The sequence below is a fragment of the Octopus bimaculoides genome, chromosome Z (assembly GCF_046866305.1).
Source record: "Octopus bimaculoides isolate indiv1 chromosome Z, ASM4686630v1, whole genome shotgun sequence".
Lineage (NCBI taxonomy): Eukaryota > Metazoa > Mollusca > Cephalopoda > Octopoda > Octopodidae > Octopus > Octopus bimaculoides.
Window position 1 is genome coordinate 26149440 of NC_142944.1, and position 13178 is coordinate 26162617.

General features: G+C 35.5%; 1 protein-coding gene across 1 annotated transcript in view; it reads left to right on the forward strand.

Moving 5' to 3' along the window:
* The first annotated feature begins 3869 nt into the window (after window positions 1–3869).
* The window catches only part of LOC106877092 (uncharacterized), a 59521-nt gene continuing 50212 nt past the window's right edge, over window positions 3870–13178 (forward strand). The window contains exons 1-2 of the mRNA XM_089364981.1: window positions 3870–3969; window positions 11623–11938. Of these exons, the coding sequence (XP_089221107.1) occupies window positions 11627–11938 (312 nt within the window). The 5' untranslated portion in view covers window positions 3870–3969; window positions 11623–11626. The remainder of the gene's footprint in view (window positions 3970–11622; window positions 11939–13178) is intronic.

The following is a 13178-nucleotide window of genomic DNA, read 5'->3' on the forward strand; positions in this document are numbered from 1 at the left end:
CGTTTTGCTTTCTTTTTTAAATGTTTTGCCTTCTTTTAAATGTTTTACTCTTTGTATGCTTACACAGACTTGCAACACTCACATTCTCATGTGTGCTATCACTGGAGTTTTTGCACCACTGAAAGACACCTTGCCTCTACCTTTAGTGGGTCGAATAATCAAAAGACCCACATCTCTTTCAACGCGCCAACATGTTTCTGCCTGGGCACATATATGTATTGCCTACCATATTGCACACACCAACAGTGAATCATTTTTGCTTCATATTTTTACACTTTTATTTCTTTCACGTCCCATGTTTTTGACAAATATTCATTTATCTGCTACACTGTGTAAGAATGATGCGAGTGGAAGGTGTCGAGCTGATGTAGCCGGTTCTGGAGGTAAAAAAAAGGAAAAACAAGGAAATAAGTGAGAAAACAACCGCGGGTTGATTAGAGCCCCGTATCGAATTTTCAAAGTTGACTCGATTTTTCCGATTTTTTCAATTTTTCGATTTTATTATATTTATATTTTCCACGATTTTTTAAAAGAAACGATTTCATTGTAACAATCGCTATGTGTTGTGGTGTCCATTGTCGTCTCCCCTCTATGTTCGTCTTCTTATAGACAATAAAAGAAACTGTTACACTGTGTAAATTTTTTCTGCATACACACAAAATAACATTTCCAATATCGTTCGATCTCTGTGGCTTTCTCACTAGAAGTTGGGGGTAGTGTAAAAATTAACACTTCCTTCTCCAAGCTTAGATTCGAAACCGAATCTAAGGATTCTCGCTCGTCCAAACCACCACGATCAACAGGCGTGAAAAAAATGGTTTTCTTTGTCCTATCAAAAAAAAAATGATAAATCATGTCCCTTTGACCTACGACCTCAGCCTTGTCAAGCGAAGTTCGAATAGACAGGAGCTGACCAATTTAGGCACAGTCTCTGCTACTGTATGCCTGTCCTTCTAGCTGCCACAGCGGTTATGAAATACCATGGTCAACAGAGAGACAGACAGAAAGGCCTAGGACGCAGAAAGAAAGGCTTTGGCAAACAGACTGAAAGGCTCTGGCAAACAGACTGAAAGGCTCTGGCAAACAGACTGAAAGGCTCATGGCAGATTACTTTCTCAGATGAACAACGCACACACACAAACATATTCAGTTTTGACATATCACCTCCACAGATGTGCCCTGTTACTAGCAACTCGTAGCAGTTGTCAACAATTACATGTAGTGAAGAATATTATATACCAAAGGCAAGTGCAAGTACAGTAAATAAATTATTTTAACTATGAATCGATGTCATTTATTTGTTTGCTTCAAAAGCATCTACATGCCTATCGCATTTGTTCACCTGAACACATACTGATACACACTTAACTACTACACATAGGCCAACTCGGAACTAATGCGGTTCATTGCTGTAAGCACCAATAGTTCTGTAAAATAAATGGTTTATTAGTCTATAAAATAGAAATAAGAAAGATATGTTCCCTGCTTAACTAACTCCCTGATAATGAACATCGTAATTTTTAAAAAACGATTGTATTTTGTTGTTTCCCTCTAATTTAATTTCTTTGGTTGTTATTTATAAAAGCTTTTTAAAGAGAAAAAAATTGAAATATGCGTTACAGAACTAACTTGTGTTATTTTGTAGTGAAATGACTGTTTTGAACCATCAATTCATATTTCCCAGCGTTGGGGTAGGAGGCAATAAACTTGTGCGACTGTAACTCAGTCAATCAGTCAAATTTTCCCTTCAATTGGTTTATAGAATGTTCTAGAACAGGTGATCTACTAGGGGGTGGCGAAGAATTACAGGGGGTCGATGATAACTTAGGGGTCGAATGGGGGTCGGCGTGCGAAAGACCAGCTCACTCCGATGAACTACTTGAAATATGTAGCGTCATGCTCATCCCTCACATTGATGTTGTCAACTTCAATAAAACATATTCCAGCTGTATGATGCATTTTCACGGTTAGAAACCGTGAAAACAATTTCATAAAAATTGAAAGTTTCATACTGTATTCTCGTACACGTAAAACATGTAAAAAGTGTGTCATCTTCAATAGAATTTCTTAATTTGTCGTACATGTATACTTTAGCTAACATTCTAATTGCCAGCATCAGTACCCAGGACACATTTAAGATATGGTAGGGTAGTGTATTAAGATATTTTTTAATGTGGAGAGAGGTCTATGAGGAAGAAGTGGCTAAAGGGGGTGCGGAAGGAGAAATGGATAAGGGGGGGGGTCGATGGTCGAAAAAGCTTGGCGACCCCTGTTCTAGAACATTTTTCCGATGGTATATTAGAAAAATCTAACAAAAAAGTGAGCTTTCAGATTCTAGTGAAGGTGATGTCGTTTTTGCTTACGTTCCTTAACATAGGCGCAGGAGTGGCTGTGTGGTATCGCCGACATGTCCGAGGTGCGGGCAGGACAGGGAAACCGTCTTGCACGCATTCGTGGAATGTCCGGAATTAACGAGACTGATAGTTTTCGCAGAACAACTGTTGTCATCGATGGGAAAGTACAGCTATCAGCTGAATCTATCATCGAGATTGTGCCGCCTCCTTCCCTCAACAGGGAGAGGAAGGCTTGCTTTTCCTGCGTAGTAGCCATACTGAAAGAAACAGTATGGAAGACGCGTGTAAGAGGCATAGTGACAGATACCTTTGTATCTGGCCAGGGGTTAGTTAACTTTTTTGTTACCACCTCAGTAGTAAGATCAGGCTGTCACAAGACAGATTCATGAGAAGATGGAAGCCTGTGGCGAGGAAGCTGGGAGTGTTTGGCACCAGGTAAGTGGGAGCCAAAAACAAGGGAAAGAAAAAGCAAGGCGTCTACCCTGGTGGTTAGATGCCTATCCTTCAGGAAAGCCATTACAAATTGCATCTGTAATGAACAATGCTTCAATCGAACATTGTAAATATAATCCAATTTTTATTGTATATTTAAAATTGTAAATATTTAATCGATACAGCTACTTCACCCCTTTCATGTTTGTCTGTCCCCTCTTTGTAATGCCTTTATGGCAAATATTTATGAAATAAAGTAGCTTGCTTACCAACCACATGGTTCCGGGTTCAATCCCACTGCGTGGCACCTTGGACAAGTGTCTTTTACTATAGCGTCGGGCTGACAAAAGCCTTGTGAGTGGATTTGGTAGACGGAAACTGAAAGAAGCCCGTCGTATATATGTATGTATATACATGTGTGTGTGTGTGTTTGTGTGTCTGTGTTTGTCCCCCCAGCATCACTTGAAAACCGATGGTGGTGTGTTTACGTCCCCGTAACCTAGCGGTTCGGCAAAAGAGACCGATAGAATAAGTACTAGGCTTCCAAAGAATAAGTCCTGGGGTCGATTTGCTCGACTAAAGGCGGTGCTCCAGCATGGCCGCAGTCAAAATGACTGAAACAAGTAAGAGAGTAAAGAGTGCTCACTTCAGTAGTGCATAATTTCCGATACAGTTAGAGCTTCTTCAAATCACACCCAACGGTCTTTATGAAAGAAAAGATATAATGTTCAGCATTGTACCATTTTTGAAGTAAGCGCTGTGTACGGATGGAACAACCTCTGTTCAGATATAAATGGCTCAACACTGATCGGGTTAAACAGCATAAGCTAACAAATTGAGCTATGCACAAGGGATTAGTTTGATGTTTAACGAAGTTTATGTATATGATCTTCGTTAAACTGACTAACATCAAACTAATCCCTTAAGTTTATGTATATGATCTTTTAAGGTTTTTAATATGTTACACTGAGCAGTAGAACAATCGGAAGCTTAATGAATTCAATTTTATATTATGCTGAAAGAAGAGTTGTACAAGGGAGGTAAATCTTAAATTTCCTAAAACATCGAAGGGGAGATTATTACAGCAGTAGATCGAAACAATTTTTCAACAGACTTTTTATTAAATGTTCGATCTATGCAGGACGATTGCTTTCATATTTTACCTTGACTAGTAGCTTAGTAGGTGAGACATTAACACAATCTTTCTATTTCTGTTTCCACCAACAATTTGCATGCTTTTATTGAATATTCCATTGTATTTTACCACGTTTATTTACTGTTTAATCTAAGAAATAAATTGTACTAATAGAGGTCACTTCTTTACCACATCCACTGTGAAGTTATTTTATTTGTTTTTGAATAGGAATAAATGTAACAATCTATCGTTTAGTTTTTCCTTGCAGTTAACTCCTAAAAAATTAATAGCAATATCATTATCATACAATGAAATCTCCCTCATTCTACTTCACATCGCTTTTTAGAGAACATGTTAATTTAGTAAATAACTTATATTTAGTTTAATGCCGTAATTCTCAACCATTTGTAGCTCGGCGCCCCCTTGAACTGAATGACATTTTACTAATGCCCCAACCCCATATTAAAATAACTTTATCAAACAGCTGATTTTGTTTGTTTACTATCCATATTTTTGTTACGCTACCCCTTCCAACTTGTCCCTTTCTGATAGGTATTTGCGTTAAAAATAACCCTTATGCTAATTTGTTTGGGAAATTACTAAATACGATAAAGAATTATATAGTGAAATTATATTGGACCTTAATGTATCATTTCTACTCACAGTATCCTACTCTTATTCTACTCTTAGTAGAATCTTATTCTAATTCTTGGTAATCTTCAAGTTTAGGGGGGTAAAAAATAAATAAAAATATTCAAGGGAAATAACTGAACGTCTTACCAGTATTCTCCGTACATCTCTGTTTATAAATAAATCACACACGTGATTTGATTGACGTTAGGGTTAGGATGTGATTTATTTATAAACAGCTAGAAGTAAACGGGAATACTGGTAAGTCGTTCAGTTATTTCCCTTGAATATTTTTATTTACTTTTTTTACCCCCTTAAACTTGAAGATTACCTTAATTCTAATCTTACTCTTATTCTAATCTTAGTAAAGATATTTTTTAATGTATTTAAAATATAAGTGTTGAACCTGGTTTAAGTATTTCGTTTCTAACATAAATCAGAACCCTTGTAAACACCCTGCGCCCTCCAAAGCACTTCATTGATGCCACCGCCTTGTTTGCTCACAACGTCCTCAATGGGGCACCTCTCTCCACCCAGATGAAGGGAAACTTGTAATTTTTGTTCCCTTTCAATTTCTTGTGCTAAATAAGTATCTTTGTCGGCAACTGTTGCATTTTGAGTGTAATTTGGGGTCGGTATGAGCACACTGGGTGGAGCAGCAAATGTCAAGGGGTTGTGATTTACGTTGGAAATAAAATATTTAAACACGTTTCCAAAACTTTTATCAAGATTAGAGGCAGAGAATTATCTGAAACACTACATAAAAAAAATTTACTTATTTCTACATAATCTAAAATGTCTAGAAATTTTCGATAAATATATGTATTTTTAAGAAAAGTTTGGTGAAACAAAATCGCTCTGGGCAGAATTTTGTAGTTATGCTGCAATTTGTATTCCACATTAATGCCCCTGAAAGCTGTGATCATCAGTTCCAACTTGCATTTAACTGTTATGCATATGAGAAATCAACATTATCTTTAATAAGTCAATGAAGCAACTTAATGGTCACTCATCCTGCTAGAAATAGAATAGCAAGCAAATCTCAAATTATATACTATCATCTTGAGAAAAATAACACAATGATGTACTTTGAAAATTATAGAATTATCACATTGCTTTTGATTACACTAGGCTACAAAAAAGTTTTTATTGTCTGGTGCCTGGAATATTTCAACGAATTCGTAAGCGATTTTGCCTGCTAAATTCAAAAATAACTTCAGTTTTTCTCTGTAAAGTCTATTTTTCTGACTAGACCTGATAGAGTAAATATTTTGTTCATCCAAGAGACATATAATATCAATCAATAAAGAGAGGGCAACACAAAACAAAACAAAGTACAAGTAAAAATTCAAAATTGAAAATGCACGTTGGCAAAGATTTTTGGCAGAAAATTCAAGGAATAAATTTACGCTTCTTTCTGCACCGTGAATGTTGAGCAACAGGAGTATTTTGTTTTAAACACCAGCAATAGTCTGCCATCATCACAGCATCCCAACATCCTTGGTACTGAGTTTCCATCTCCTTGATGTCCTGATGAAATCATTCGCCTTGTTCATTGCTAACATCTCCAAGATTTTCAGGAGAACAATCAAGATGACTAAAAAGATAATGCATTTTGATGCTCATATTCATATCAATATTATGAAAAGTTGATATCAAATTGGTAACAAGGTCTTTATAGTTTTCACTTTTGTGTTTCCCAAGGAAATTTTGCTCTACTTCTGCAAAGGCTAGCCAAGCTGATGTTTCATTTTCGTTCATCGTTTTCTCAAAATTTGTGTCCTTCAAGAGGTTACGGATCTCTGGTCCATCAAAAATCCCTGCTTTAAGTGTTTTAATCGTCAAGTCTGGAAATACACTGCAGATATACTTGAAGTACTCCCCATTTTTGTCAAGAGCTTTGATGAATTGCTTGATCAATCTGAGTTTGATGTGGAAAGAGGGAAAATGATCTTATCTCGCTCAACTAAAGGTTCTTCCAATATAATGACAGCTCTACATGGAGCCATATTTGTTCGAGGTGGCCAGTCTTTCTTAAAATAGTGGTTTACTTGGTCTCTACTGTCCTACATGCAGAGAGATCATGCCGTCCCATGAGAAAATTCACCATCTTTAAGTCAACGCAGATGACCCAGTTATGATCATGATACAGTATCTTCTCTAAAACCAAATTAATTTCTTCATATTTTTCCTTCAGAATTGTTGAATGGCCAAGTGAGACAGAGCCATACACATTTTCATTGTGCAACAATACGCATTTTAAACTACACTTAGAGCTGTGTATGAAAAGATGCCTTTTCTCAATGCTAAGTTTATTAAGAAGCCCACTGACATCTCTGCAGTAAACTAGCTCTTCTTTTTTGTGAAGAAAGGGTGGATCTCTTCATGCCAACTCCGACAAAAGGTTATACAGACACCATTCTCTAGAACATTCTTCTCTTTCAGTCAGGAAACCAACAGTTCTGCAGAATTTTTTGTGAGGTTCAAGTCACAAACTTGATCTTTCAGCTCTGCCTGGGAGAATACTTGAGATAAAATCTCAACTGAAAAGTCTTGATCTCTAGTGTCTTCTTCAGGTGATGAATCTTGGTTGAGGGTAAAGTTATCTGAGGCAAGACATTGAAGACAGAAACAGGAAGCTCTTCACTGTGTGGAACTGGTCTAATAGCAGACGCAAGATTAGGATACACAAGCATTGGTCGATTTTTCCATTTTATACCTTCAAATTTAGGTTACAAAAATAAACAGTCATCCACATGATTATAGGGCTCAATAACTTAGAAACTAGATCTGATAGGTCAAAAAGAAGTTTATATTTGGATTCAGGAGACCAATTTTATATAAGAACACCAAAAACTTATAGACCAGTGTTATAGGACTGCTCAACCAGGACAAACTTGACCAAATCAACATCAACAACTTTATTATTATATTTTACTGATTTTGATATTTTCATTTTCACTTAAACTGATGATTTACATAGAAAGATTTTGATTTTCATACTTTTAACCTCATCTTTAGAGATGAACATTTTTTATTATTAATATTTACTATGGATACTAAAATAAAAGTCAATTACCCACTTCAGACTTTTAGTTTATTTTGTATTAAAATTTGATCCTCAATCAGCAGTTTAGGGGTTTTAGCTTATACATATCTCTTCAGGATGAACCTGTAACTTTCTCCAGTATTATGTGTTTTTACTTCAATATAATCAGTAATTATCCTTAAAGTTGTACAGAACTATATGATTAACAAAAATAATTACAACCCTATCTCATGACATTGTTTTGGGATGTAAACAGTGAATCTGTGGCTGAAAATAACATTCTGATATCCATTATTGTTATATTATCACTCCCAATTTCAAGTTGTTAAAGTTGACCTTTTTTATTATGGCTTTCTCTTCTTCATAAGAACTTTTCAACATGATTTTCACAATCTTTCTTCAAGGCAGATAACCAAAATCAGTTTCTGTGAATTATTCATGGTATGCTCTTAGTGCATATATACAGCTGAGGTTTTATATCCTCCTAGAGATCATTTTACTCATTTCACCCCCACCCAGAAGAGCTGAAAATATATAGGAACATTTAAACAGAAAATTATTGAAACTACAGAAAACTAATAACAGTTGCAGCAAAAAATAGTTTGTGTTTTGAAGAAACTTGTGAGAGACTGGAGAATGGTATTGAATCACCTTCAGAAAATGCCAAACGAAAAGTGTGTCAACCCAAGGTAAATCTTGTAACCATTCAGAACTGGAGAAAAATTTCTGAATGAATTCTGAAAACTCACCAAAATGGAAATGTCATTATGTGGTTCCAAAAGGAATCAAAGAAAAGGGAATTTTAGATTAAGTTAAATGCTGAAAGGTGCTCAAGGTTGAAACAGACATGACTTAGTATTTCAGCAGAAAATAAGATTGCACAAAAACTTTGTAATGAACTAGATCAATGTTTCTTAAATTATTTCCCTATTTCTTCACTTTATCGCTTCACTGTTCTGATTTCCCCTCCATATCTTTTACTGGTTTCAGTCATTAGACTGAAGCCATGCTAGGGCACTGCCTTGAAAGATTTAGTCACACTAGTACTTTTTTTTAAACCTGATACTTAATTTATTATTCCCTTTTTATCAAACTGGAACATAAACAAACCAACACTGGTTGTCAAGAAATAGTGAAGAACGAACACACACATATCTTCAGGTTGTCTCTTTGCATTGATTTACTACCAAGTTGAAAGTTTTCCTATCTCGTTTTCATGACCCTCATTATGCAGATGATTGCAACTTAGTTTAGTTGCTCATACAGTCAAAGATATGCAAATTCTTTTGGATCATATTTCTGCATCTTTCAAGGCCTTTTGAGTCATCATTAGCTTGGATGAGATTATTGTAATGTTCCACCCTGTGCCAGGAAACATATGTGAAGCCATCTATCTTAGTTGAAGGAACAGTACTGAGTGGTAGAGATGTTTGTCAGGCTGGGCAACACACTCAGTCATTCTTGCTCCTTAGATGATAAAATATATTTAAGGCTTCATAAGGTAACTGATTCCTTCAGTGCACTTAACTCTCATGTCTGGTCCCAACATAGCATCACAAGTTGAACAAAAGTTGCCGGGTGTTATGCATGTGTGTTGATGCCACTTCTTTACTCATATGAAACATGGGCTTTTTACAGGCATATGTAGGGGTTCTTGAATACTTCTGTCAAAGATGTCTAAGACACATTTTGAATGTAGGTTGGTCTCTGCAGACTCCATACAAAGAGATCTTAAGGGGAGCTGATGTCTTCAGCATGGAAACAATGCTGCACAAGTACTATTTATGCTAGACTGGATGCCTTGTTCAAGAGAATAATCAAAGGATCCCAAAGTAGATGTTATACAGCAAACTTGTTTGTGGAAAGAATCTCCTATAGAAACAAAGACTACAAATTAAGTATTGTGTAATGTCCTTGTTGAAAGCATGTGAAATAGGGAGATTAATTGGGAAACCAATGCTTGTCATCACCACCAATGAAGGAAACATGGAAAGAAAGGAGTGATTTTTTTTCAAAAAGAATTCTCATTTTTTGTGCAGAATTTAAGTGAGCTGCTCAAAAATCCACTGTCAGTGTAGTGAATGGGGGTAGCTTGGTCTGCAATATCTGCAGACATGTATGTTTATCAATGCCTGGGCTCATCAGTCACCAGTGGAACCACAGGTGTAAAGTATACATTTGAGTACACAATGTTCTTAATGATCAGTGGTGGTCTTCTTTGATCACAAATAAATAGCCATCATAGTTTAAGCAATGTAACTGATAAAACAAGAAATGAGAAAGATACATTTGTATACATTGCAAAACAAATATATATAAATACATACACACACACATACACACTCACATTCTCTCACACATACACATTCTCTGGGTGTATATATTTATCTGTGTGTATAATAAACACAGATAAATGGATTGTCTGGTATTGCTACAATTGTCTCTTTAAGAAACTTTATTTTGAATGTGAGCATAGTACTGTCAGGTATGCAGTATACACAACATCCATAAGATTACATGATATATTACACAATTCCCAATTCATCAGGCTAACCAAATAAACAAGCAAGGAGTGACATGTTGATTAATTAATAGATCATCAACAAGTAAAATTTCTAAACAGGATCACATTATCTTTATTGTCAATTATTATCATCAGAGTTACTAACATCTAAGAAATGTAAAGTTGGTGGGACAACAATCTGTCAATCACTGAGGGTGAGTAGCAGAATGATATTGTAAATTAAAGAATGGTTAAAGGTACTTCTTTTCCAAAGATGTCATTAAACTTAGACAACTTTGTTCATAAATGTTAGTAGTAGCAGATCATGCTTGTACATGGGCAGATAGCTGGTGCTAAGCATAATTTTTGACCCTAGCAAAACATATCTGAAGAACAGCCACCAACCCTATTCCAAAAAATAATTTACTGTGTGATATTATTTTGAAGTTAACTACATTAAAGATTGACTTGGTTAATTCACTCAATTTATCTTGATAAAAGTGCTCTGGTTGAGAATTAATATTCTCAACCAGAGCACTTTTATCAAGATAAATTGAGTGAATTAACCAAGTCAATCTTTAATGTAGTTAACTTCAAAATAATCAATGGAGATTCAGCTAATTATCACTATTCTTGAATTATAAATAGCTGAATCTCCATTGTATTTGAATGCATAAAGAATCCTTCATTTAATAAAAATAATTTCAATGAATGGCTGTCTGTTGTATTTGTTCGTATTTTCTATAATACAATGCTTGAAAATAACAATTCTCTATCATCATTTCTAATGATTAGAAATTATATATATATTATATATATATATATATATATATATATATATATATATATATATATATATATATATATGTGTGTGTGTGTGTGTGTGTAGTGTGAAAAAGATTGTAATGGAAATATAGATGATGGTAGTGTAATTTGGAACATGCAAACTATACATGGTGGCCACTTTATATATGTAATTGAAGGTATGTTACACCGTTGAGAGAGGGTGGTATTTAAACAATGTAGCTAATCCCTCTTAGCTACTGAGAGAGAGGGGGGGTTAATATAATTAAATGGTACACTATTTTAGATATATCATTCATTTGACTATATCTAGCTGAATCTCAAGTTTATCTTTTTTTTTCAACTAGTGTTTTGTAGGAAACAGTTCTTATTTTCTTACTGTGACTGTGATATTGAAACCACCTATAGATACCATAAATTTTCTTATGGTAGTTCAAAAGAAATTAATTAGGTTGTTAATTTATAATTAAAGTTTGAGAGTGTGTTGAGAAAATGATTACATGTGAAAGTTTTAGGCTGTCAAAGTATTGTTCAATTCAATAAACAGACCCAATCTCTATTACAAATTTTATCATGCAATTCTTATTGCTTATTTACCTTCATGAACAGTTACATCAGTCTTCATAAATTATGATTATTACCATCCAATTTTTTTTTTTTTTGGATTAACATAATTAGAAGCATCTGCTTAATGCATGTTGATTTCATTCCCCAGAACCATGTCTCCGGTTCCTAAAGAAGACCGTGAGAAACCAGTTGATGACCACCCTGATAGCAACAATGTAGAAAATGATGAGAACCTTCCAGATTTTGTTATTTCGCTAACCAGCTCTGAAAGTGATCCTGAGAGTGAATTGGATGGAGAATATGCTGGTTATGAGCTGTTACCACAGGATCCTGAAATCCTGGAGGCACAGCAGCCTCGAGACATTTCTGAAGAAATGGAAGAATTGCCTCAAACAATGAATTCTAATGACCCTGTCTCCAATCTCAGTGCAGGAATAGATGAAACTGGTGCACTACCATTATCAGTAAGTTAAACTATATTATTGCTTTAGTTTCGTTTTTATTTTATCTAGCTTGATTTCGATAGACTGAAGTTCACCTAACTGAAACATTGTTAACCTTAATTTATCAGTCTTGAAAGAAAAGCAGACAATGATAATATTTGAAGTTATTTCTTGTGATACTGATCTGATTACAAAGCATACAGAACATTATTCTAGAACTCCAGCAATGCTCAGTTTGTGACTCAAATGTGCAGTGTAGCTTCAGTTTTCTATTGTAGCTATTCTTTTCACATCAATCACATAATTCTGTTTAGTTGTTTTCTTTTGCATATTGAGAATTGAATATTTATTTCAGTTTGTGGTGGCTCATCACTACATTTTTTTTGCAATACTCCAACCTCATTGTCATCATCATCGTCATCATCATTTAACCTCTGTTTTCCATGCTGGCATGCATTGGATGATTTGACAGGAGTTGTCCAGACTCCAGTTGTCTGTTGTGGCATGGTTTCTATGGCTAGAGGCCCTTCCTAAAGCCAACCACTTTACAGAGTGTGCTGGTGCTCTTTATATACCACCAGCACAAGTGTGTATACACAGCACTGGCACAAGTGCATTTTATGTGGCACCAGCACCTGAAAGGACAAGCTTGTACGTATGGATGACAGCAATTTTACTTAGCTTGACTTTGTCTTCTCAAGTACAGCGTATCACTGCATCTCTTGATCCCTTGTCATTTCTTCAGTAAAGTTCAGCATCCAAAGATCTTTTCTCACCATTTTGTCTCACATCTTCCTGGGTCTACCCCTTCCACAGGTACCCTCTACAATTAGAGCTTGACACTTCTTTATGTACTTGCTCTCATCCATATGCATCACATGACCTAACCAGTGTAGTCTTCTCTCTTGCACACAACATCTGATTCCTCTTATACCCAGTTTCTTTCTTAAATCATTTACACTCCATCATGTGTGCACACTAACATTATTCATCTTGCGGAGCATGCTAGCTTCATTTCTTTCAAGTCTTCACAAGTCCCTTGTAGTCAAAGCCCATGTTTCATTGCCATGTAACAAAGCTAGAGGAGAGGCCTTTAGTTACCAACAAAGGTAGAAGCCCTTTGAACTTTGCCCTGCTCAATCTTATTTTAGCAACTACACTTTCAGAACTTCCTCCTCTTCTACTAATTTGGTCTCTCATGCAACAGAAGCTATCTACTACTTCTAATGATCCCTGCAAGGATTTGAAGGAGTCTATTGTC